This window comes from Macrosteles quadrilineatus, unplaced genomic scaffold, assembly GCF_028750875.1.
Source record: "Macrosteles quadrilineatus isolate MER2022 unplaced genomic scaffold, UCM_ALF_1.0 Scaffold_6__1_contigs__length_79288215, whole genome shotgun sequence".
Taxonomy (NCBI): domain Eukaryota; kingdom Metazoa; phylum Arthropoda; class Insecta; order Hemiptera; family Cicadellidae; genus Macrosteles; species Macrosteles quadrilineatus.
In genome coordinates, this window is record NW_026542599.1 from 43,688,652 (window position 1) to 43,711,442 (window position 22,791).

General features: G+C 33.2%; 1 protein-coding gene across 7 annotated transcripts in view; it reads left to right on the forward strand.

Annotated features, from left to right (window-relative positions):
• The window catches only part of LOC128996278 (multiple PDZ domain protein-like), a 318,908-nt gene that overhangs the window by 89,642 nt on the left and 206,475 nt on the right, over window positions 1-22,791 (forward strand). For all 7 annotated transcript variants that reach the window (XM_054421490.1, XM_054421489.1, XM_054421486.1 and 4 more), the window contains exon 9: window positions 22,531-22,599. In XM_054421490.1, coding sequence (XP_054277465.1) covers window positions 22,531-22,599 — 69 coding nt within the window. The remainder of the gene's footprint in view (window positions 1-22,530; window positions 22,600-22,791) is intronic.

Here is a 22,791-nt window from a genome sequence, read left to right on the forward strand (position 1 = left end):
GTATTAAGATTTAGACGGGGAAAGCTTTTCTAGCTCGCATAAAACGATTACCAAAGTCTTACGGCAATCTGTTTGCTTGATGTTTAGGGACGCGGTGGTCCATACAGCTGGGGGACTAGGCACAGAAGATCTGGGTTCAAATCTCGTTGATCCGCTTTTATTTATATGCTAATCCCGTGACCCGTTCGTTCGAAAATACCTCTAACGTTAGATCCACATATTTAAATAACAGATGAGACGAGTCTCGCCACGAGAGAACTATCTCTATACAAGATAACTCTCTCATTATAAATACATTATACAGAGTAAAAGCCATACTAAACACTTGAGAAAAATTGTTCACTAGAAATAGTTAGGAGCGGTAATGGTATAATCCCTGCATAGTTGAAACAAAACAATTCTAATTCAATAGAGTCCCTTACTGTGTATATAATGCATTATACATCATTAGTTAAAGGAATCAGACGAAATTAACATTTTTGGTAATCGTAATTGTCGTCAACTTATTGGTGAAATCTTAGGTTGAAATGTTACGATCAGATCATAGCCGATGTTCAAATGGATTACCTACATTTTGGAAATCGTTTGATTAAAGTGTCAGTAAAACTATTCGTGTTTCGCCAAAGGATGAGAGCACAAAAGGATGTAGTTATTTTCTCCTATGGGAAATATTTAGAGTGCCACCTTTGATCATAGTATGTAAGTTGACTCCTTTTGACACAAAATATAGAGTATTCTCGCTCTTTGATTTTAATCAGCTCTTTGTCATAGTAAAATAGCTAACATTTTTGAAAAAAATTTAAATCAAAATAAAACAAAAGTACAAATTTAAATCATTCTTTTTTTAACCCCCCCCCCCCCCTTAACGCGGAGTTTTGTAAGCTTGGGGATCAGATCCCATGGTAAATATGCACATGAAAATATAGCTATTAGTAGTCTAGGAGGTACCTAGATAATCTTAGAACAAAATCTCATCTAATTTAGTGTGTTTACGTTATGAAAAGGCAGGCAGACAAACCCCTCATTTTGTGTATATAGTATGGATACAGTACGAATATGACGGCACTAACTCACCAGTCTCCCAGAACGACACATATTTTGCACCGGTACATGTTCCCAGAACGATCTCATTGATGCAACGAATCATTTTACCAATTACTAATTGCACTAATTGTTAACAATTAAATTGGTAATCAGCTGATTAGTTGAAGTTCGAAGCATTACAATTTTACTTTTTTCTCTCAATTCTTGAACCTCATAGGCCCGTTACCCGTGTTGTTAAGTAAAACCTTTGACTGTTAAACAATCAATGGTAAAACTATGCTGTTATGTGAAACTTTTCAATTCTAAGAACTGAACTGAAACGGCTACTTATAAAACGGTCATACATAAACAATTTATTGTCTTTTTGCAACGTTTAAAAAACAATTTTGTAAACTTGTTTCGTCTCAAAATATACCGCTGTGAAATAGAGACTTTGGGTTACTTGATGAAAATTGAAGGGAGCCATTTTGAAACTATTATGATTTTTTTATCTGCTGTCATCAATTAGCGTGGATAATTATTGTAATGAACAACGGAATTTAATGATTAAGGGTGAGAAAAATGCTGTACGAGTAGCATTTTACAATCATATAGATAATGTTTATCTCAATTTCGTTTTATTGCATATTTTTACGTTACAGAGTTAATATTATTTTAGTTAATAAATGGTTTGTAATAAAACATTGTACATAAATTATATATGTATGTTTATGATCATTGTTTTAAGCTATTAAATCCAATCAACCAACCGAGGTAAGGCTCGGTCCCCCAGTACTTTATGCGTAGCCAGGTTGTACATTGGTTTAGGATTTAAATTACGAAACAATGTTGAACCTTTCACTATGTGTGGGGTAGCTGTACCGTCTAGGCCTGAAGTGTGTGGAAGGAGCAAACTCTCGGATATATGCGTTAATGGTTTTGACAGGTTATTGTTAAGGTCGGTCGACAATTCTGCTCTTGGTAAAAGTTTAGTCGATTTATGAAAGGGTTTGCGTGGTTGGAAAATTAATTTCTAAATACAAGAATGAACCCTGAGTATGTTAGTTTTGACTGTATTTTGATTTTAATAATGGTTTCGTAAGTTTAGTGACTGTCTAAGAAATACAATTGATTTTAAATTTAATCTAACTGTATTTCGCCGGAGCTTTAAAAAAAATTATGTCTTGCACTTTTCGGAAAAAATACAATTACTCCTTGAAACAGGGTAAACCAAATAGTAGATTTCATTAAGAGAGTGTCTATTTTAGACCCGAGAATAAGTTTCACAAAAATTAGTAAGTGTTGAAAATACACCTTTTTCCCGTGTGATGAAATATATATTTCGTCATAACGAAACTTTTTTTAATGAAACTAAGTTAGAAAACGAAAATACTTCCCATTTGAAGATAACTTCTCAATACAACATTCAACTTGTTTTCAATGTAGCTAATGCAAATAAGCAGCTGTTTAAGTGATTCTATAATTTTCGTCTATTACGATTGTGTACAATGTACATTATACTATAGATATACTTTTTTCGACCTATTTTATTGAAAAGAATGGAACAGTTGATTACATCAATCGATAATTAATTTTGATACATGCGATTCCATCCGTTTACAACTGTTTACTACGGCTGACTTTTATTCCCCAGGGACCCAAAAAGCTTTTTTACTCCCTAGGGAGTAAAGAGGTACTTTAGGCCCGCAAAGCATGTATTACAATCTGCAGTCTTTGCTCCAGTATGTCGAAAACGACATTTTCACCATAACCTCTATGTAAGAGGCATTTAATCATTTTGTTAAGGTTTTATTGTTGCGTATTGAAGATGTCCCGTAGTATTGTATGTAATTTTTTGTTTGTCATACATCACCATGTTGGATCATAAGCAAGTAATAGAAAAACATGATCAATCGTGGATACTGAAGAGCTTTTGGCCATAGTTACTGAAGTGAAACGTATTCGTTTGGATAATTAATTATAAAACCAAAGGGTGATTAGCTAAACAATGGTTTTATCCAGTTACCCTAATCATGGTCAGTTACCAATATGCCCAATTATGTAATTGATATTTGTTTTTGTTTGCTTGCTTGAAATCGTTTGTAACAAAAAGAGACAGACCTAAAAATGTTGATTCATTTAATAAATAAATTAATTGATTAATTGTTGGGTTCAATTACTCTTAAAGGTTCTCGGAATCTGAGAAATTGTTCTAGATGGATTTTTTTAATTTCTAAAGATCCATAACTTTTAACTTGTATAGATTAATTATTTAATTGCCTTTTACATTTGAACAAATAATGAATATTTCTTTCATAAAATATTTATTTTGGGGATATTCGAGTGTTGTCTGAAATTTAAAACGAATTTCGGTCAGGTATAGGAACAATACTTATATAACTGCCTTAAAATGATTAAAATAAAATGTTTGTTTACTGAATTAGAGGAAACATTTTTATAGTAGTTCACCTAACGATTGCGTTGAATATCATTGGCGAGTGCCTTTATAACTTCTACAATCTTTTCAATTCTATGAACTGAATTGAAAATGCTAGTTTTAAATACTGTCGTGGGTAAAACCAGTTTTACACTAGTAATACGGTCCAGTAAGTCACAAATACGATTATTGAATCACACATTGGTTTAAGCAACGAAATTATTATTGGGAAAAGCATAAAGTGTGTGCATTGTATTGTGAATATTCGATACGGAAGTGAACCAAATGCTCATTCAGGGACGGTATGATATTTCAAACAGTGTGTTAAACAGTTTAACTGTGAAACAGCAATATACTTAATACTTTTGGAGTCCTTTCAGCAACCATTCGTCCATAACAATCTGGCATTCTGCCAGCCGATAACCGCCTTTAAACCCAGGCTTTGTACGTGAGACCTGAATATATTTATTGACGTAAACGTTATATTTTATGGCTGTTAAAAGGTGTTAAACCATAATACTTCATCGTAATACACGTAGCTCATTGTTAACGGACTCACGTTAACTAAAATGGATGATAATGGAATATGTTTAGCTTTTTGTTCTAAAAATTCTTAAACGAGTTACGCCTACATTTACTATAATACATGAACTACTAGACCAATTTCGATGTAAAAATAAATCACAATGCTTTATGTGTTACGTTTGATATGGATTATGGCTTATCATCAGTTGTACAGTATTTAGTTTTATGTGTTTGCCACACAACATCAGTTGCATTCGTTTTGGTATTGGACTACGGTTTGCAATCATTTTAATATAAATTGCATTTATTCTTTATTTTCCATTACGAAAAGTAATTGTTGAAAATCGAGTACCCCAAGAGGACTGAACCAGATTCCAGATTTCGAAACCGTCAACATTTTTAGCGAATTTCCCATATAGGGAATAAGCTATTACCGTAGTACTCATGGTAAGACCTGGACGCGGGACCGATTTTTTTTTTCGTTTTGAGGTCTCTAGAGGCCAAAAACACCATCCGTTCAAATTCATATACATATATATATATATATTTATATATTTATATATTTATATATTTATATATTTATATATATATATATATATGTGTCCGTCAGCACGATAACTCGAGCAAAAATGATCCGATTTTGATGAAAATTGGTACAAACGTGTAAAAGTATGTTTATTCGAACGAGTTCGCAATCCAGCATGATCGGACCATGGGAACGGGGGTTTACGGGGGGTTTTATGGGGTAAAAATAGGTTTTTCTAATTTTTGACCCAAAAAACATGAAATTTAGCAATTTCTTTCCAAACCATTTTGTAGAGCTTAAAAAAACAAATAATTTAGTATATTGAAGCGTTATTATGCGCCTAATGGTTACGGAGAAAATTCCAAAAAAATGTAAATTTAAAATTCCCATGTTATTCTTATGGAGAATAAGTAAACTGTTGTAGTTTGCTTGTTTGTGAACATATTTTGATCAAATTTGGAAAATGTTTTTATTTCTTACTAACTATTCACATTTTACAAAAAAAATCAGTTTTACCCTCCCTGATGCAGCAAACCTAAGTACTTGTTAAACTTATTCTATTTAAATCAAGAATAAATGTTATATTTTTAAGTAGACATTTCAGTGTAAATCCAATCAGTCAAATGGAAATTCGCTTAGTCTGCAGGTTTGCTGCGGCGGGGGTATTAACAATATGATGGAAACTGCCCGCAATACTTCCTCAAATATCAGATGAATTTATTTTCTTGTCGGACATCAATTTTGCGATCCTACTCCATATCAGTTCTATGTAATTTTACTTAAGATATGCAACGATGCTTATTAAAGGTTTTAACTTTATTCCGTTCGATTACGGATATCAGTTTGACGTGTTGTTTGACATCAGTTTAGCATAGGTAGTAGAAAATCTGTTCAATATCCTTTGAACAGTTTATTTAATAATTTAAATCTTCAATATCCGCTGGACGGGAAACTGTTACATATTTCATTTTACATTTTTGTTTTGTAATCTTCTTTAATCGAAGTTTTATTTAGCTGGATGAAAAACGGGAAAAATATTTCACATCCGTTTTCAAATGTAGCTCAGGATCAGTTGCATTTTATTTGATGTTGTATATTGGTTTTGCAATGTTGGTCTTGTACATCGGATTAGATTTATTTAGTACTATGCAATGCCCAATAACAGTTCTACTCATATTTAGGTTAGTTTGGGTTATGTAAATGTTATGCATTATGCATGAGTATAGGCTATGCCGGACTTCAGCAGAAATGTTGATCTCCAAACAGATGCTTTCGCCGTGTTGTTTTAGGAAATCGTTGGTGTTAAAGGTACCAAGAAGTTAGGCAGCCCTACGCTCCTCGCACCTTGACACCCTGTAAAAAGAAAAGTTCTTCTGTCTATGAACTTGAGTGTTTGGCTGTTGTTTATGGTATAAATAAGTTCAGGTTTTTGGAACACAGAGAGTTTTTGTTAGAAACCGAAAACTCTCGTGGCCTCTCGTGCATCTCCGCCAGTTTGGGAAAATCGGACGTTGGGTCGTCTCTCTTCTCTCATTTTCAGCGTGCAACACGTGTGTGCCACGCAAAAGTTATTGCTGATATACGCTTTCAAGGATGTACCATTTGCTCGACGACCACAAATTACCTTCTGAACCGACAGTTTGTTCTGTACTGTTGGATTTCCCAGTACGGGTTATGCAATGACCGATATCAGTTTAGATTGATATATCCTATCCATAGCTAAATAGTTTATGTAGATATATGCTACGCAATGCTCAGTATCAGCAAAGTTTAGATGGACACATAATGCAATGCTCAATATCAGTGTATCCCACATAATGTCCCCTCGTGTTGTGTAATGCAGTAAGCTTCCTCGAGAAGTACATTATCAAGATTACTTTAGCGTTACATGATCACATTTAGCATTACTCTCTGTCCACAGAATGATGCTTTGTTTCTTGCTCAGGCGATCAAAATAATAGAAATGTTCAATATGGATTTTGCAACCACAATCCCTATTGATTATTATTATGAATACCACTTTTTTTCTTCAATAAATCCGTTAAGATTCGCTATGTTTGTAATTTCTTGTTTGTTTTCCATTTCATGAGAGGGCAATCAATTTTAAGTTATAAAAGTATTTCTGTAAACTTTAGGATTTACATTTTTTTTAGCTCTAGTTTTATATCAGTATACTTATGACGCCACAGAGAGCGGCAACTTGTATTTTTTTAAGTGAAGAGACTGAACTCACAAAGATGTTGATAGAATTGTTGAATTTTTTTGTTTTACTTTTGCCACGAGTACTGGATAATCCAAGAGAAAGTATTATTTTGTATTGATTTGTTTTGAAGGAATAAACTCATTATTTCATGATTTCATTAATTATTTCATGATTTCATTTTTTAATCATTTAATTATTTAATTATTCCATTATTCCGTTATTCCATTATTCCATTATTTCATTATTTCATTATTTCATTATTTCATTATTTCATTATTTCATTATTTCATTATTGCATTATTTCTGAATCAGCTTGATAGTTTTAATTTTGATACAATAACACCTTTTGAAAATGAGTAAGTTAAACTTAAAAATTAATTTGTATCTAAATTATACATCTACCGTAGCGTGAATAAAATACTATATAAATTTAAAAATGTTAGATGACATTACAGTATAGCCCCTTGATTAACGTAGAAAATTTTGTAAATACCTGCCTATGAGATAATTCCATAAATTACACTTGCCAAGTAGCATTTCCGAATAGGTACCATCTCCAGGGAATTGTACAATAAGCCGATATACATGTATTGATGCATATTATACAATAAGGATAACATTATTGACTGTACAGTCAATGACGACACCCGTAGGTTTTTACACATATATCAAACTATATTTAGCAATGGAGTATTCGTGAGCCTATATAATTTAACGTATAATTTTGACGTAAGATCTTTAACTCCTGAGAGTGTTAAACAAAAGCAGCTGCTCTAAGCGAAATCTGTAATTTCAAGTATATGTACTAACATTAGAACAAAAATTAATAAAAGGATACACCTTAAAATTATTTAGGGGTTTTAAAATAACTGTCGCAAGGCATATAAAATGCAGATTTAAAATGGTTAATTTTAAAAGTTTAACTACTTTCTAATTCGATATAGTTTTGTAAGGTAGATGTAGAAGTAAAGGAGGAGTCTAAGGTTGATAAATTGAGGAATGAACCCGTCCAAGCTGGGTACAAATAATATCGCCTGTCACTTTCTATGTAGGGATAGGGTCATTCTTCATCTTTTATTTGTTATCAAGATATTTTTCTGGTACACTTTTGTTCGGTCTGGATATCTTTCCTCAATATCATTTGCATGCGTGTGTGTGAAGCTTGTCTTATTTATAGTTTATTTGCTGGCTTGGTTGAATGTCGTATTTTGTATATAATATTTTACCTACGACCGTTTTTTAAAGTAGCCATTTCAGTCCAGTTCTTAGAATTGAAAAGTTTCACTTTACAGCTGTTTACTTTCATATCCGCATAGTTTTCTCATATCCACACAGGTAACGGACCAATGAGGTTCAAGTATTGAGAGAAAAGAATTAAAATTGTAATGCTTCGAACGTCAACTAATCAGCAGCTGATCAGTTGACCAATTTAATTGTTGATCCGACTTGTTCATGTCGATACTCGCGTATTCTTAATTAAGTTGGTGGAAGTCCAAAAATAAATGAAATATTTGCCGAATTGTACCTGATACAATATTATTTATGGTAGGAATGCTGCTAGCGAAGTTTAACAAACACGTAATTACAGGAAATCAGCTGATTATACAACAAGTCGTTGCATCACTTTCAGTGGCAATGACAATACACGAAAACATAACCTCTCTAAAAAGTTATCAGTAGTGATTGTTAGTAATTAAATCCAGATTGATAGTAATTAAAAAACGGTCGTAGGTAAAGAAGTGTACGCAACTCGCGTTAATAGTCTTTACGACACTCGTAGAAGTTTTTAAGGCACTCGCCAAGGCTCGTGCCTTAAATTTTTTACTCGTGTCGTAAAGACTCACTTAACGCAATCGTTGCGTAAACTACTATTAGCTGTATGTGTTCATAAAGCCCCCCACACACTACCAGACCAGACCTCCAGACCAGACCGTCTGGCTGCAACCAGACCGTCTTGGATGGCTCTACACACTATCAGACCAGACGGTCCTAATTCGTAATTGAGAGACCGTGGTGAGAACTCCAACAAATGGATGAAGATTGTCACGATGGTCGGCCGTCTGACAGACAGCGCTACACACTCACAGACCAGACAAAAATAGTGGTGGGGGAACCTCAGACCGTCTGTGGTCTGAGGGTTCAACCATCAGACACGCAGACAGTCTGGTCCGAGAAAATCGGTCTGCAGACAGCCCCACACACGATAAGACAAGTGCCAGACGCCAGACCAGACGGTCTGGTCTGGAGGTCTGGTCTGGTAGTGTGTGGGGGGCTTAAAACTGTCAGTTTTCAAAACTACCAGGAAAATTTAGACTGATAAGATAAAACTATAAGAATGCCTAATATTTCCCAACCTGGGGACTTGGATGTAATTCAAAGGTTGGTGGCTATATTCATAGTTATAAAATGGGACCTCTGGCCTGGGTGGCCAGGTTCAAATCCCAGCAATTAATAATTCCTTAAAATATAATAAATCGCAATCGGTCCAGAGCCCACATTCGGGTAAATGTCCATGCATCTATCTAAGGGAGGACGAACTTTCTCTGTATTAAAGCATTCAAACACCGAGTAAATGAATCATTATATGTTATTTTATTTCAAATACAATTATCAGAACATGAACCAATCAAACAATAAGCAACAGATTTAGTCAAAACAGATACTGGAAAACTATATAACTAATTTTGTAGGCTGAGCTATATTGGTCGATCAATAATTCGGCAAGACTAATGAGCAAGCATATGTGATGCTATTGGAACATCAATGTTAGCAGTAGCTCTTCCAAAACTGATTGGATCTTAGACCATTTTGTTGAAATATTGATAATTTTCTACGAACATTTTAAATTCAAACAGTGATATCTTTTTTGTTTGTCTTTTAATTTTAATAAGCTTACCATATAAGTATTGCCCTTGAATATTAACTATACCCCTTCCACACTTTAATACGCGGACTTGAACTTAACATTCCATTATCATTTAAAGCAAAAGCTAGTTTTAAAAAACAAAACTTAGTTCTATTGTTTTCTTCATATTGCTATCGAAAATAGATTGATATAGAAGCCTATGCATTGCTTTATTAAAAGGCTACAGACAAAGTGGGTTGTTATAAATATAATGTTTAACTTTTTATGCCGAAGGTAATTTTTTTACCTTCCCAAACTGACATGAAAATTTACAATATAATTAATAATACTATCGACAAAAGAAAGAATTTCGTTAGTAACAAAGTCTATGTGCAACTAATTCAACACGCAATTTTACTTCAATATAGAATTGAACTTAAGAACACTTAATAACATGCAATAGAACAAAAGTAAATCTACATTAAATTGAACATTTAAACCAAAATCCTTTGTCTTATAACCCACCTGGAAACCAAGCTCTGCAGCAAATTTATTACTCTGACCTACATAGCCAGAACTACCAACAGAACACCATTGACTATGAATAATGGCTTTGACGTTTTGTAACTCCCAATTACAGAGTTAAAGTGGAATATTTTACAGGTTAATGGTTGAAATATTGTCATCAAAAGAATATTTTCGAGTGTCTCATCGTTTAGGAATAACAATAATTTAGGGATAATTGATCAACTAAACTTGTATTGCATTCACTTGCCAGTTTGTGTGTTTTTTTTAATCTATGTTCTAAATTCAATCGATAACCCTTTGCAGTTGAAACATCATGTTGATTGTTGAAGTTCTAATTGAAATTTCATTCCTGAAACCTAATGAGTGATTGTGTTCTAAACTCAATTATATCATTGTTAGAGATGTTGATTGCTATGCTGGTAATTCATATGTCGATTACCATTGTAAAGTAAGTCAGTGATTTAACAGATACTAATCTAAGAAAAGTTTTAAAATAGGACTCTGATGTGAATCGTCGGATTTCAGTTTACGAGCTAACCAAACGAATGTCGGCTGGTTTTTTTTTTTAACAAGTCTACACATGGAATCTTATTCGTCATATAACCTTCTTTCACTCTAATTTACTCGAACCTTTGACTATTGATACAATTTCTGTATCCAATTAGTCAATGCTCCAACATGCTTATCAAAATGTGTAAGGTATAAAATTATTAAATTAATTAATGGACATAAACAAATACGAATTTAATATCCTACTATCTTAGACAAAAGTAATATTCCGTTTTGTGTAAATTATGTTTTAAGCGTGAGAGATATCTCTTCAAAGTAGAGACAGCTCTCCTCACTATGGAGGCCAATCTTTATATAAACTAGCACCTTAATGTGGGATCTGAATCAAAGGGTCGTGGCATTATCAAACTAACATTTTCTATCGGTAATAGGTAAGATTACACCCAGCATTCTAGGGGGAAATTTTAGCACTCTCACCAATAGACAAGCCATACACTTCTGTACACATGCAAACCGCAAAATAAAATGTGTACAAATGTCAAATTTATACTCTAAAGAAGACAGAAAATAAAGTTAATTTTTATTAAAATATGAAATGTAAAAGTAAACAAAAGGCTGGAAAATGGTATACGTGTATTGACTGAAAAGTGATTGGTCAACAATACTACAGGCTAAGTGTGATTTGAGTGATTGGCTGTCAATTTATTGAGTTGAAAAGTCATTTGAGTCTCTGGTCAAACAACAACAATCAACTTGTGATAAACTGGCAGGGAAACTGTGATTTATACAGGGTCAATCTCGTAAATTTGAAAAGTAAAATTTGTATAAAAATAAATTAAGATAATGTTTATATTTATAATTATTTATGTTATAATATTTATATAATAATCAGATTCTCCCAAATAAATTTATACCAATTAATTATTATGTAACAAAAAACTTATGAAAGGGTCCGAATACTACTCCTTATTTTATGATTTTACAATCAGGGAGTAAAGTGTATACTGTTAGATTTTCTCTGGAGAAGATAAACATTTAGTTAGCACGCTCTAACATGACATCCGAGAATTCAATTTGCAGTATCCCAAATAAAAAATAGACAAGAGAAAGAATTTCATTAGTAGCGAAGTCTCATTAAACGAATACGGATTATACGAAACTGATTTGATTTGGCATGTTTTGTGTATTGTTTAGCCTCCCACCTAAACAATGTATGAATGAAATTATGTTAAAATCTCCATTCTATGACAACGTTATTTAAAGAGGGCATACCTTAGCTTATATTCCATTGATTATTGTATTTAATAATAATGTATAGATATGTATTGAGATGATTTGTTTGTCCTTACAAATTAATAAACCCTCGGACTCAAGAAAACTTAGCTACAGTTAAAAAACTCTCAAATTTTAATTATTACAAAATATCAAATAAAGACTATTTGATTTGACTCTGAAACCATAGCTTTTAAGTCGCCATTTTCTCTTATTCCATATAATCCAAAGTGGACTAAGAACTAACTGCTCATTGAAAATGACCTAGCTAGACCAGATAGAATTAACAGATAACGTCCAATACCACTTAACCCTGTCCAGATACACATTGATTGTAATGGAGAACACGATGTCGAACAGGGTATAAAGATTTAGTGGTGACTGCAGTGTCCTTTGTTGGAATTTGCACATTTTTGTAATGAGATACATTTACACGTTGACGTATATGTGCTGCCAAACGGTCAAAACGTGGCAAGATATTTTAGCTGCACCAGCTGATTTATTATATTTTCTATTTTTCTAATTCTATGGCATTTGTTATTCATTTATTTTTTGTCATACTGCAGCAAAAACAGTCGTTTTTAATGCACGCGTTGCGGGTCTAAAGTAACATTTTTACTCTATGGAGCCAAAATCATTTTTAGTCTCTAGGGAGTAAAAATCAGCTGTTGTAAACAGTTGTAAATTCCGATTGTGGCAATCGTATCGATCGAAATTATTTATCGATTGATTTATTAGGTACGGTTTCGCCCATTGTCGATTACTCGAAATATCTATGGTATAATGTACTGTAACACTATCGTAATAGACAAAACGAAGGAATCACTTACTAAACAGCTGCTTGTATCCATTAGCAAATTCAATTGAAAACAAGTTAGAAATGGTTTTGAGAGGTTACTCCAAATGAAGTTTTGTAACATAGTAACCTTGTTCAAATAAAGGAGCAATATGACGAAAAATATAGTTCACTACACGGGCAAAAGTGACTTTTTAACCCTCGCTCATTTTCCGACCTCGGCTTCGTCTCGATCGTAAAACTTAACTCGTAAGACTTGATAGCAAACGAGTAATAATTCATTACTACAGCTAACATACAGTTAAGTCCTTCTCTTTCCCCCTCCTATACCCTTTATCCACCCAAAGTGTTGTTCATAGCGTTCCATATCTCCCTCTTTTCCTCACCCTCTGCCCTCTAAGCCTATCAACTACTCAAACTGATACCTGATATTGTTTTTGAGCTTTATGAGTGTCTTTTTACACCTTGTTAGGGCATTGTTGTCGGGAAAGGGGTTGAGAAAACACTCCCTACTTCTGAGCTCAATCAGAATCAGAATCTCTTTATTTTCATTTGTCAACATTACATTGCTACAGACAACGTCAAAGAACACAGTAATATTGGATTCTGAAGTTTTATTAATGGTCAAAGGTAATATGCAGTATAAAAGGAAATAATACAATGTACTTGAAGGATTGTTTCAAGATTGCAGTAACATTAAAACACAAATATCTTTGCCAGTAGTAATGTAGTAAGTACAGTAGTAATAACAATATCATGTCAGGTAATGGCACGGCAGACCAAGACCCGGGACCTATTTACTTTTTAATTTTGATGAATCCAGAGGTCAGAAACACTATTAATTATTATTTTGCCAAACTGCTTAAAATAACCCCCCCCCCCCCAAAACCTAATAGTGTCCAATCTTCAATAAAATCTTTTCTACATCTTAAACAAGTAAATAATTTTGGAACACTAAAGCGTTATCATTGTAGGATTCAAATCTAAAAAAAATAAACCAACTGTACATTTAAGTTATAGTTTTTTTAATATATAAAAATAAATTGTTGTAGTTTGCTTGTATATGGATGTTGAGGTTTATATTGTGACTAAATTTGGCAATTTATTTATTTAACTTTATAAACATTTTACAAGAAAACAATACGTTTTTCTTCCCTCTAGCAAAAAACTAGGTAATCAAGGTAATCATTACATATTTAAATAGGGAATAAATTTGTCATAATCCATTTAAACAAAAGTTTTCGTACAAATGTAAATTCATTTATTAGTGAGTAAATATGCTATCATCTAATTCATTTTAAAATTTTTAGTCAGCTTTGTACACAATGTTAGTATGTTAATTGCAACACATATGATAATCTATAATTAATCTTTACGTAAAAACTAAATGGCTTAAACACAAATATTTACCTTTTATTCAACAATCAAGTCATACTAAGTAAGTTACAATGTAGTATTGTAATAGATGCTGGTCCTATAGTTGTCCATTAGTTCTCTACCATTGTGTCTACAGGTATTACAGTAATAGAGTCCATCCTGGAGCACTTTAGGCAATAAGTGTTAAGCTTTGTTCTTGTTTCCAGTTGCATTCGCCTAGAATAGTTTCAAAGTTTTTTTTTAAGATATCAGATTATGTGTTTAAATTATTTAGGTTTTCGATTTGTATGGTTTGGTTGACTATTGTTTAGTAGTAGGTAAAAAACTGTTTGGTCAATCACAGTTTAATATAGATTTTCTCTAAAGTTACTTAAATTATTTTTATTCATCGAACCAAAGTATTATTTCATTATTTCAATAAATCTTAACAAAAGTTGTTTTATATTTGCACTGAACATAATTATTTGTATTAAACGTGTACCCTTCCTTGAACAAAATAATAATAGATACTAGTTCTTATGTGAAAAAAGTCTAAACTTAATACAATTTTTCGTATCATCCTATTAGCAATTCATCTGATGGCATTTTATATTATACCTGTGTTCGAAGTAAAACAGATTTACTAAGTTACCTTAGCGCCATTACCCTTGTTTTATAGTGGGTTTTATAGCTAGTGTAAAAGTTGCTCAGTGCCCATTAGGGGATTTGCTTTGTTACTAAATTGTATCTCATGTAATATTGGGGATATTTCAATAGTCTAATGAATCATAAAAAATAATCCATCATATTTTTTAATATTAATAAAAAATATTGTACCATAGGCTACATTTTTTTATAAATATGCCTATCTATACAGTATAATTAATACGCTACACGAAACTTTGTCGGTTGAACTCCTCCGCCATTTCTTAACCGATTTTATCCATTGACGTCTCATTGGAAAGAGCGTGTCGCGTAGATTTGCAAACTGGCCTTACATTTTTGAAAAAGTCCCTTGGGCTCTGCCCCAGTGGCTTAGAAAGTTCCCATGTTATCCTTATGGAGAACTTAGTTGTTTACATTTTGATCAGCTGTATAATTTAATTGCTGTTATTTATTTTTCAATTCAAAGTCTTTTAAACTCATAGGAAATTATGATGACTTTTATTTGTTTTTAAATAACTACTTTACTTCTTTGCAATTGCTCGATTTCGAGCAACGTGTTTACTAGTTATTGATAATAAATGTAGACCAACATGAGTGAGTATACCCTTTTTCGAACTTTATTTAAAAAATCTAAAGATATAAGTCAACTGTCATAGTGCAGTAGCAAGAACATAAGTTATACTTATCATACAGTTTTCTTAAGTACAATTGTTGCAGTGTAGCATGACATACTATTATTATGTAATACTGATGTCGTGGGTTATTGTCCAGGTGCTGCCACATATCAGTAATGACCAATCTTATCCTATCCACCCTTTCTTTTCTTGTTCCAGGCACAGGTTTTCCAAAGTCTCCAAGTCTCAGGGTGTTTCCAAAGTCTGGACATATTTTGTGGACTAGTTCCTTGAACTAAGACAAACGTAAAATGCCTTATAAGTATGGGTATACCTAGATTTCTGTCCGTCGCTCTGTTTGTGATTTTTAAAATTATTTTATATCTTAGACTTTTTTTATAGAAATTTCAAAATTTGTATAAATGTGTAGTTTAGAAGGTTAAAAGTGCTTAGAAAGTTTTGTTCCAATATCTCAAATCATTTAAATATGGTGGCAATTTAAAATCTTTAATGACAAATTTTACAAAAACCGTAAATACAAAAAAACATTGTTTTTATGATCTAAAAGATAGAGAATTTAAATCCAATTTAAATGAGACCTTGTTTGTTAAAATCGTATGACGGACAACCGAAAGTTATAAGTTTTTTCTATATTTGGTTACGCAATTTGTAAGGACTACCATACTGCTCTTGAGTTAGGTCCTATTAAATTGCGCAACCGAATGTAGACAAAAATTATAACTCGGTTATTTGTCATCCGATTTTAACAAACAAGGTCTCATTTAATTTGGACCTTTCTTATAGTGAAAACAATCTTCTTAATATTTAAGGTTAATGTCATTTAATTGACATTACAGATTTTAGATGGCTTGAGATATTGGAATGAAACTTTTTAAGCTCTTTTTACCAAAACTACACATTTAAACCAATTTTGAAATTTCTATCTTGACTAATATCTATGATAAACAATATTACTTTAAAAAATCATCACCAGCATACCGACAGATAGACTTCTAGGCATTTTAGATCCATACTTATATGGCATTTTATTTTTGTCTTAGCCCAAGGAACAAGTTTCCAAATATGTCCAGACAATTTGAAAACACCCTGTAAAAACAAATTAAAGCTTGAAGAGACCACAAATCTTTTTAAAAAAATGGAGCGATGTTGTAAGAATAGACGATGTAATGTATTACATTTTTCCTCTTACTTCTGCAGGTGTAGCTACCGACACTTTAAAGTGTACACAGAGAGTTATAAATCTTCTTGAATAGTAGATTCCAACAAAATACTCAGCTCCTGTGTGTTTTGCTTGGAACTATTGTGAACTCCGAGCGGTCTTTGAAGTAAATAAACCCGAATGTCTTTCTTTTTGTCTGGCGTTCTATTCTCCCTGCACTTCTCGAGTATGCTTTCTTTAAGACTTCAGTTCATGTTCATATTTTTAAATAGCTTTTTCAACATTTTAAGTTTGAGTGTTTATTGATTAAAAAACCATTAAAAACTACTGGTAGTTTCGGTGAGTAAAGTTATTACGGTTTCAGATCCAATTCAAAGATTTAAAAAAATCTTCATGTCTCCCTGATTTATGGAACACAACAAAAGTTTTTTTTTTATAATCATTGTATTTTTAGTGAAGCAAGATCCTAATAAAGATAAAATCTTCGTTGTACGAGAGCTACCCTTTTTTCTAGAGACTTGGATTTGCAAATAAGTATTATACAACCCACATGTTGACCACGTTTTCACATAACTAAAAGTCATGGGTGATTGTCGGTATTTGAACCCGAAACCTCTGGACAGAAGATCGTGTCTTACCCGTCGAGTCTTGCTGTTATTCTGATATTGAAAATTGAAAAAGCTTGAAATTTTAATAGAGATGGTGAAGAAGCAGCTGTAATTATTTGCCGCCAAGCACCAATACCCGAGAGACTTTTGATTTAAAGGGGCATTGACTTACCCCTCCTCCCCTAACGGATTTCTGTTGTGGAAACACAAATTTTCAATTACTTTAGAAAGACATTTTATCAGCAGTTTATTGCTCTGCTTGCTCAATGAGTAGTAACTGAATTTATCTGCCTTAGATAACTTTCATACTGATGTAAATGTTGTATTATTTATAAATAATCTTAATACAATTTAGAATAATGAGAATTCTAAGACAAATCATTACAATTTTCACACATCAGCCTACTGAGGCTTACTTCACAAAGCATGTTATAATCCATTCACGCTACAAATAGGTACAGGTATTACATTGTTAAAATGGTTCAATTACATGTTTCATGCTGTACAAAAACGTACTATAGTAGTCATACTTTTCTAATGATCGTCAATAAAAAAATTTTAAAAAATCACCAAATAGAACGGGGTGGTAAAAAAAAACGCAAACGCTAAGAGCTATTAGAAGCATAAGACAACTGGAAGACAACATTAAACGGGTGCTGAGATGGCCATAAGATCATGGACCGAATGGATTATTTTGTTACTAACGAAGGATGACATGTAGAAAATGTTTTTGTTTAGTTAAGTAATTGTAAGCTTTGTTTTAGTAAACTATTAATCTGTTTTGGGTTTCCTTTTTTTGCACCACGTTAACATAAAGAAACCCCGTCAGTACAAAGTTACACAGATCATCATGGTTCATTCTATACTCATATTTGGGTTAAAATACGCACCTAGGTGGCGTCCCCATGTCAAATGGTAATACTCATGGTGCTTGTGTAATTTTCTGTTTTTTATATTGAAATCTTTGATGGTGTTTGAAATTTCTCCTAGAGCTGGATACTGTATTCAATTTCATGTACGTCAGGGGTAACCCAAGGCAGTATTCTTGTCCTATTTAATATATTCAAAGAGATATAACGAATAATAAATTACAAAAATATCATCCAAACACTATTAACTAGAAGGCCAACAAAAAACAATCTCATAAGTAGCCTACAAAACAAAGTTCACCCCGTAACATAAGGAAATAAGATAAATTAGCAAATACAAAACCAACATACAAAACACTACGTGTTGCAATACAAAACCAAATAATTCCAGAAGTTCATTGTGGATGTAGCCTCCGGATTGCCAAATAATATTAAAAAGGTTTAAATACCTGCTATCAAGCAATCTATTTAATTGCAGTTGCAACTAGTTTCGACTCCTATGTCGAAAATGTGTTAAATGACCAGCTAACGTTTTCGTCCAATTTTATATATGACACTGCCATAAGGATACTGGAGAGTGGAAGTGTGTTAGACAGGACTAGGACCTAACCTGAAGTGATAAGATAACGGACGTACACCACTGCAATGACCACCCGCAGTCTGGACTTAAACTCCGTCGGGTTAGCGTCGTCTGTTGTCGTAACTGATCAGTAAATGTTTCGTGTCCGTAACGTGTTTTGTGTCGTGTGTAAATGTTTATTTATTTTTACGTGTTAAATATGACGCTCTTCATATGAAGAAAGAAGATGTCCTTGTACCGCCTGATGATGACTCCACATAGGAGTCGAAACTAGTTGCAACTGCAATTAAATGGATTGCTTGATAGCAGGTATTTAAACCTTTTTAATTCCAGAAGTACAATACAGTGGCATGGCAGGGATGTTAGGAAAGTGAGGAAATGTGGCAGTTTGTTACGAGTGCCAGTGTTGGCCTGGTGCCACATGTTCTAGCGACTGTTGCTTGAGAACTTCCCATGAATATGAATAAGCGAGCATTACTCTCACGAGAATTGGATAATCTGTAGATCAAATTCAATCTCGTTCTCGTGACTGAAATGTAAGTGATGTGATACTTTTAAACATTGTTCAATTCTGGGTCTTTCATTGCTTTGTTCCCGTTTTTTCAGAAGGTTTTCTTATTTTTTGAACACAACAATCAAAGCAGTTTTCAAGATTTAGTGGATGAGAAAAAAGTAGTTAAATACCTCATTTTTTTGCAACTCACAAAGAATTACCCATTCCATTAACTTCCATCAAAGCATTTTAAAGTTTTGGTGGGTCTCCTCCACACTCAGTCACACTCTTTGTGACCAGTTTAAAGTGAATATAAATTAATTGTTATTCCATGTTCACTGATCATGTTCATCTGTGTTCATCTCTCAATCACCCCCAACCCCTCAATGCTTGCTGTGTCTTACAACGCCTCAAGCGCAGTGCTATTGATCAGACTTCCGCTTGAGAATCTTAGTGTATGTTTTATAAAACAATTACTAAAATATCAATTAATTATGATTGGATTTTGTAATGTTTTATCTTTTTGAGAACTATATTAGGTAGTCAGTTCGTTTAATAAAAAAAAAACAACGATCAAGATTGTCAATGAAAAAACATGACAAAATACATTAATGGTCTCCTAAGCTAGATTGCCTAAACAAATAAGATAATGGGGTGTAGTACAAAACAACTCACCAAGTCAGTAAAAGTTTATTTCATTTGATCCCAAAACAATTTATTTCAATGAAAAAAATAAAAATAAAATTTATCTAATAAAAAAGGTCATAAAGACATATACATTCTTGTATTATATGACTTAAACATTATTTTGAATGATTTGATAATGAGTAAATACATTAAATGGGCTTAATTTGCAATCTGTTCTAGTATTCTATTCTTGCCATCTGAACAAAGTTAGAGTCACCTGTCAAAGTTCATTAGGTTAAGCCAGAAAATGTAGGGGAAGCTAAATGATTTCCTTATAATTTATAATGAATTATATTTATAATACATCTTAGTTTAAAAGTTATAAACTAAAATTGTTTAGTAGTATAATTCAATCACAATCACTTATCTTACATTTAAATAATGTTTAAGACATTTTCTATTCATATTATTAGCTTTTTTTATAATGCTACTAAAAGAATCTTTTTAAAGTAAAGAATATATAAAGATAAAAAGAAATCTCAATGATAACTCTCTTTTGGACGAATGACTCTGTTTAAATAGTTGTTTTATCTTATTGAAACTCTCTCTCTTCTCTTCATAGCATTATGGTTGAATGGTGTTATTCAAATTGTTTATTTATCTTATTTAAAAGTTCTTATTCATCGTTTTATACATTCTCAAAGTAAGCTCAGTATTTAAGGTTCTCAAATACAGTAAATGATTAAATTTTAAAAATAGCTACTGGTACCATGTTGTTTTATCTGTATAATACAGTAGACATAATCATTTACACTCCAATCTTACTGTGTATGCTACTATTATACTTTAACTGGACTTAAACAAATATTTTTATTTAATATTGTAATTTACTTATGTATGAAAATATTAACCAATAATTCTATTAGACAATCCACCAGGAGGACTTTGTTGTGCTATTTTACTTCATTTACATTCTTTTGGTTTTTGTGAGTGAGCTCCAAACCCTGGTTTTCGTACTATATTCTTGTTACTTACGCCTCTTTCACACGAAGCGGCGCGCGCCGTACGGCGTCCGCCGCGCGGCGCTGCGCCGGACAAGCTGATGTCTTCACACTAGTACGGTTTCGTGCGGCGCGCGCCGTACGGCACTCCTAAATATTTATTATTTTCTGTTCAGTTGTGGCTTTTAAATGAATACTCCACTTAAAAGTTCAAATTAAATTAAAAGGATAATTTTAAATATAATAAACTAGTGCACCTGTTGCTCGAATTTGAGCAATTGCAAAATATTAAAGGAGTTTTTTTACAAAAACTGTCACTATTTCCGTTGACGTGTGAGAGTCAACTCAAAGATAATGTAACCAATCACTCCACTCCAGTTATCGAAACTGGAAACGAACTCACTCTGAAAACGAATGCTCACTCCACTCCATCTATCGAAACTGAAAACGAAAACTCTTGTGTGTATCATGTGTGTACTATGAACAGCTGTAATTAATACAAATTATTCGTCCGTTTAACTAAACAAAATCTTGTATTCATAAGATATACATTGGGATTTTGATGGCCTGAGGGGCAAAGCCCGAGGACTTTTACTACATGAATTGGTGAAAGGGGGCGTGTACACAACAAATACTTAATTTTGACACATCGTTTGTAAAAATCGGTTCATTATTAACGGAGGAGTAGTATCTCGTAGAAATCACCTTCACGTATTATATATAAGTATTCGTTATATCTGAAAATATTGTATTCTAGAAGTTAAAAAAAAAATGTTTCATTACGTATTACTAAATTACGATTATTACGATTATTAGTAATTACGTAAATTACTAAATTATTAATTTAATACTAAATATTCTCCTCTAGTTATTAAAGGAAAATTTTTGTTTTAATACTTTAAGTTGGTCGATTTGCATGGGATTAACATAAAAATGTATGTTTTGTAATAACTTTAAATATATTATTTTCCGATACAACGATATATAATTTCTTAATTAACTGTTGCACCCTCTTGGTCAGGTAGTTTGCCTAAAATGAGGCAGCGTAGGGGTTGGGCCGTGCGGCGCGCGCCGCACCGTGTGAAAGCTCCCATAAGAACCAATGCACCTTCACCGAGTTGTCCGGCGTGGACGCCGCGCGGCGCTGTCGTCCGGCTCAAGGTGCATCCGGCGGTAACTCGCGCGCCGTGCGGCGAATTCGCCGCGCGGCGCGCGCCGGACATAGTGTGAAAGGACTCATATACTCCCATAGCCCTACGCCGGATCCGGCGGGCGCCGCACGGCGCGCGCCGCGTCGTGTGAAAGAGGCGTTAGTAGCGCCATTATTTTACTGCCCAACTGGCATTTGAGTCCAGAATTTACTCCACAAGAGATGGAACCAACAAGTCAGATTAGAAGACCTTTGTAAACAGTTGGCTACCTAGACACACACATGTGATTCATAGTCTAACATTCTGCAACACAAGTTTGCATATAACAGCAACATTGCTTAACACAAATCTAAAACTGACACCACTTACTCAGTGCAAATGTGATATAGCAGTGCATGAGTCGGGTATAAAACGGGTCAAGTAGGGTATAATGTAGGGAGGGATGAGGGAAAAATCCCAAAACACTGTGAGTCACACTACGAAACACTAGTGGTATTAGGTTAATCCAAAGGCAAATTATTTTGAATATGAATGTAGGGCCTACAAAATTACAAAAGCTATGGTGGTGAAGAACAATGTCTTGTGAGCGTGCTTATCCCGCTCGCCACTCCCAATTTACATGATCTTTGCCAAGAAACTAATCTGCACAACTGACATCACTGATTGTTATGATTTTCAGCGAGTTTGCCATTGGTTGTCTGACGATTGTGTTTGTTCCAGGACGAAGCCCCGCCTGCCCTCCCTACCTCTCCTCCGCCAGACACAGACCTTCTGAGTGATGACGTCATGGTGAGTAGAAAAAATATGGTTTTTATTTGCAAAAATTCTATATTAAATATTTGAGTGGTCTTGAAATAAAATCAAAGTGTTTATTGGGCCAATAATAAAGGTTTTGTATTAGCCAATTCAATCCATAATAAACTTGTCCCTAACCTTTATAACAGAGGTTAATATTACCAATATTTAAACATATCACTTTTT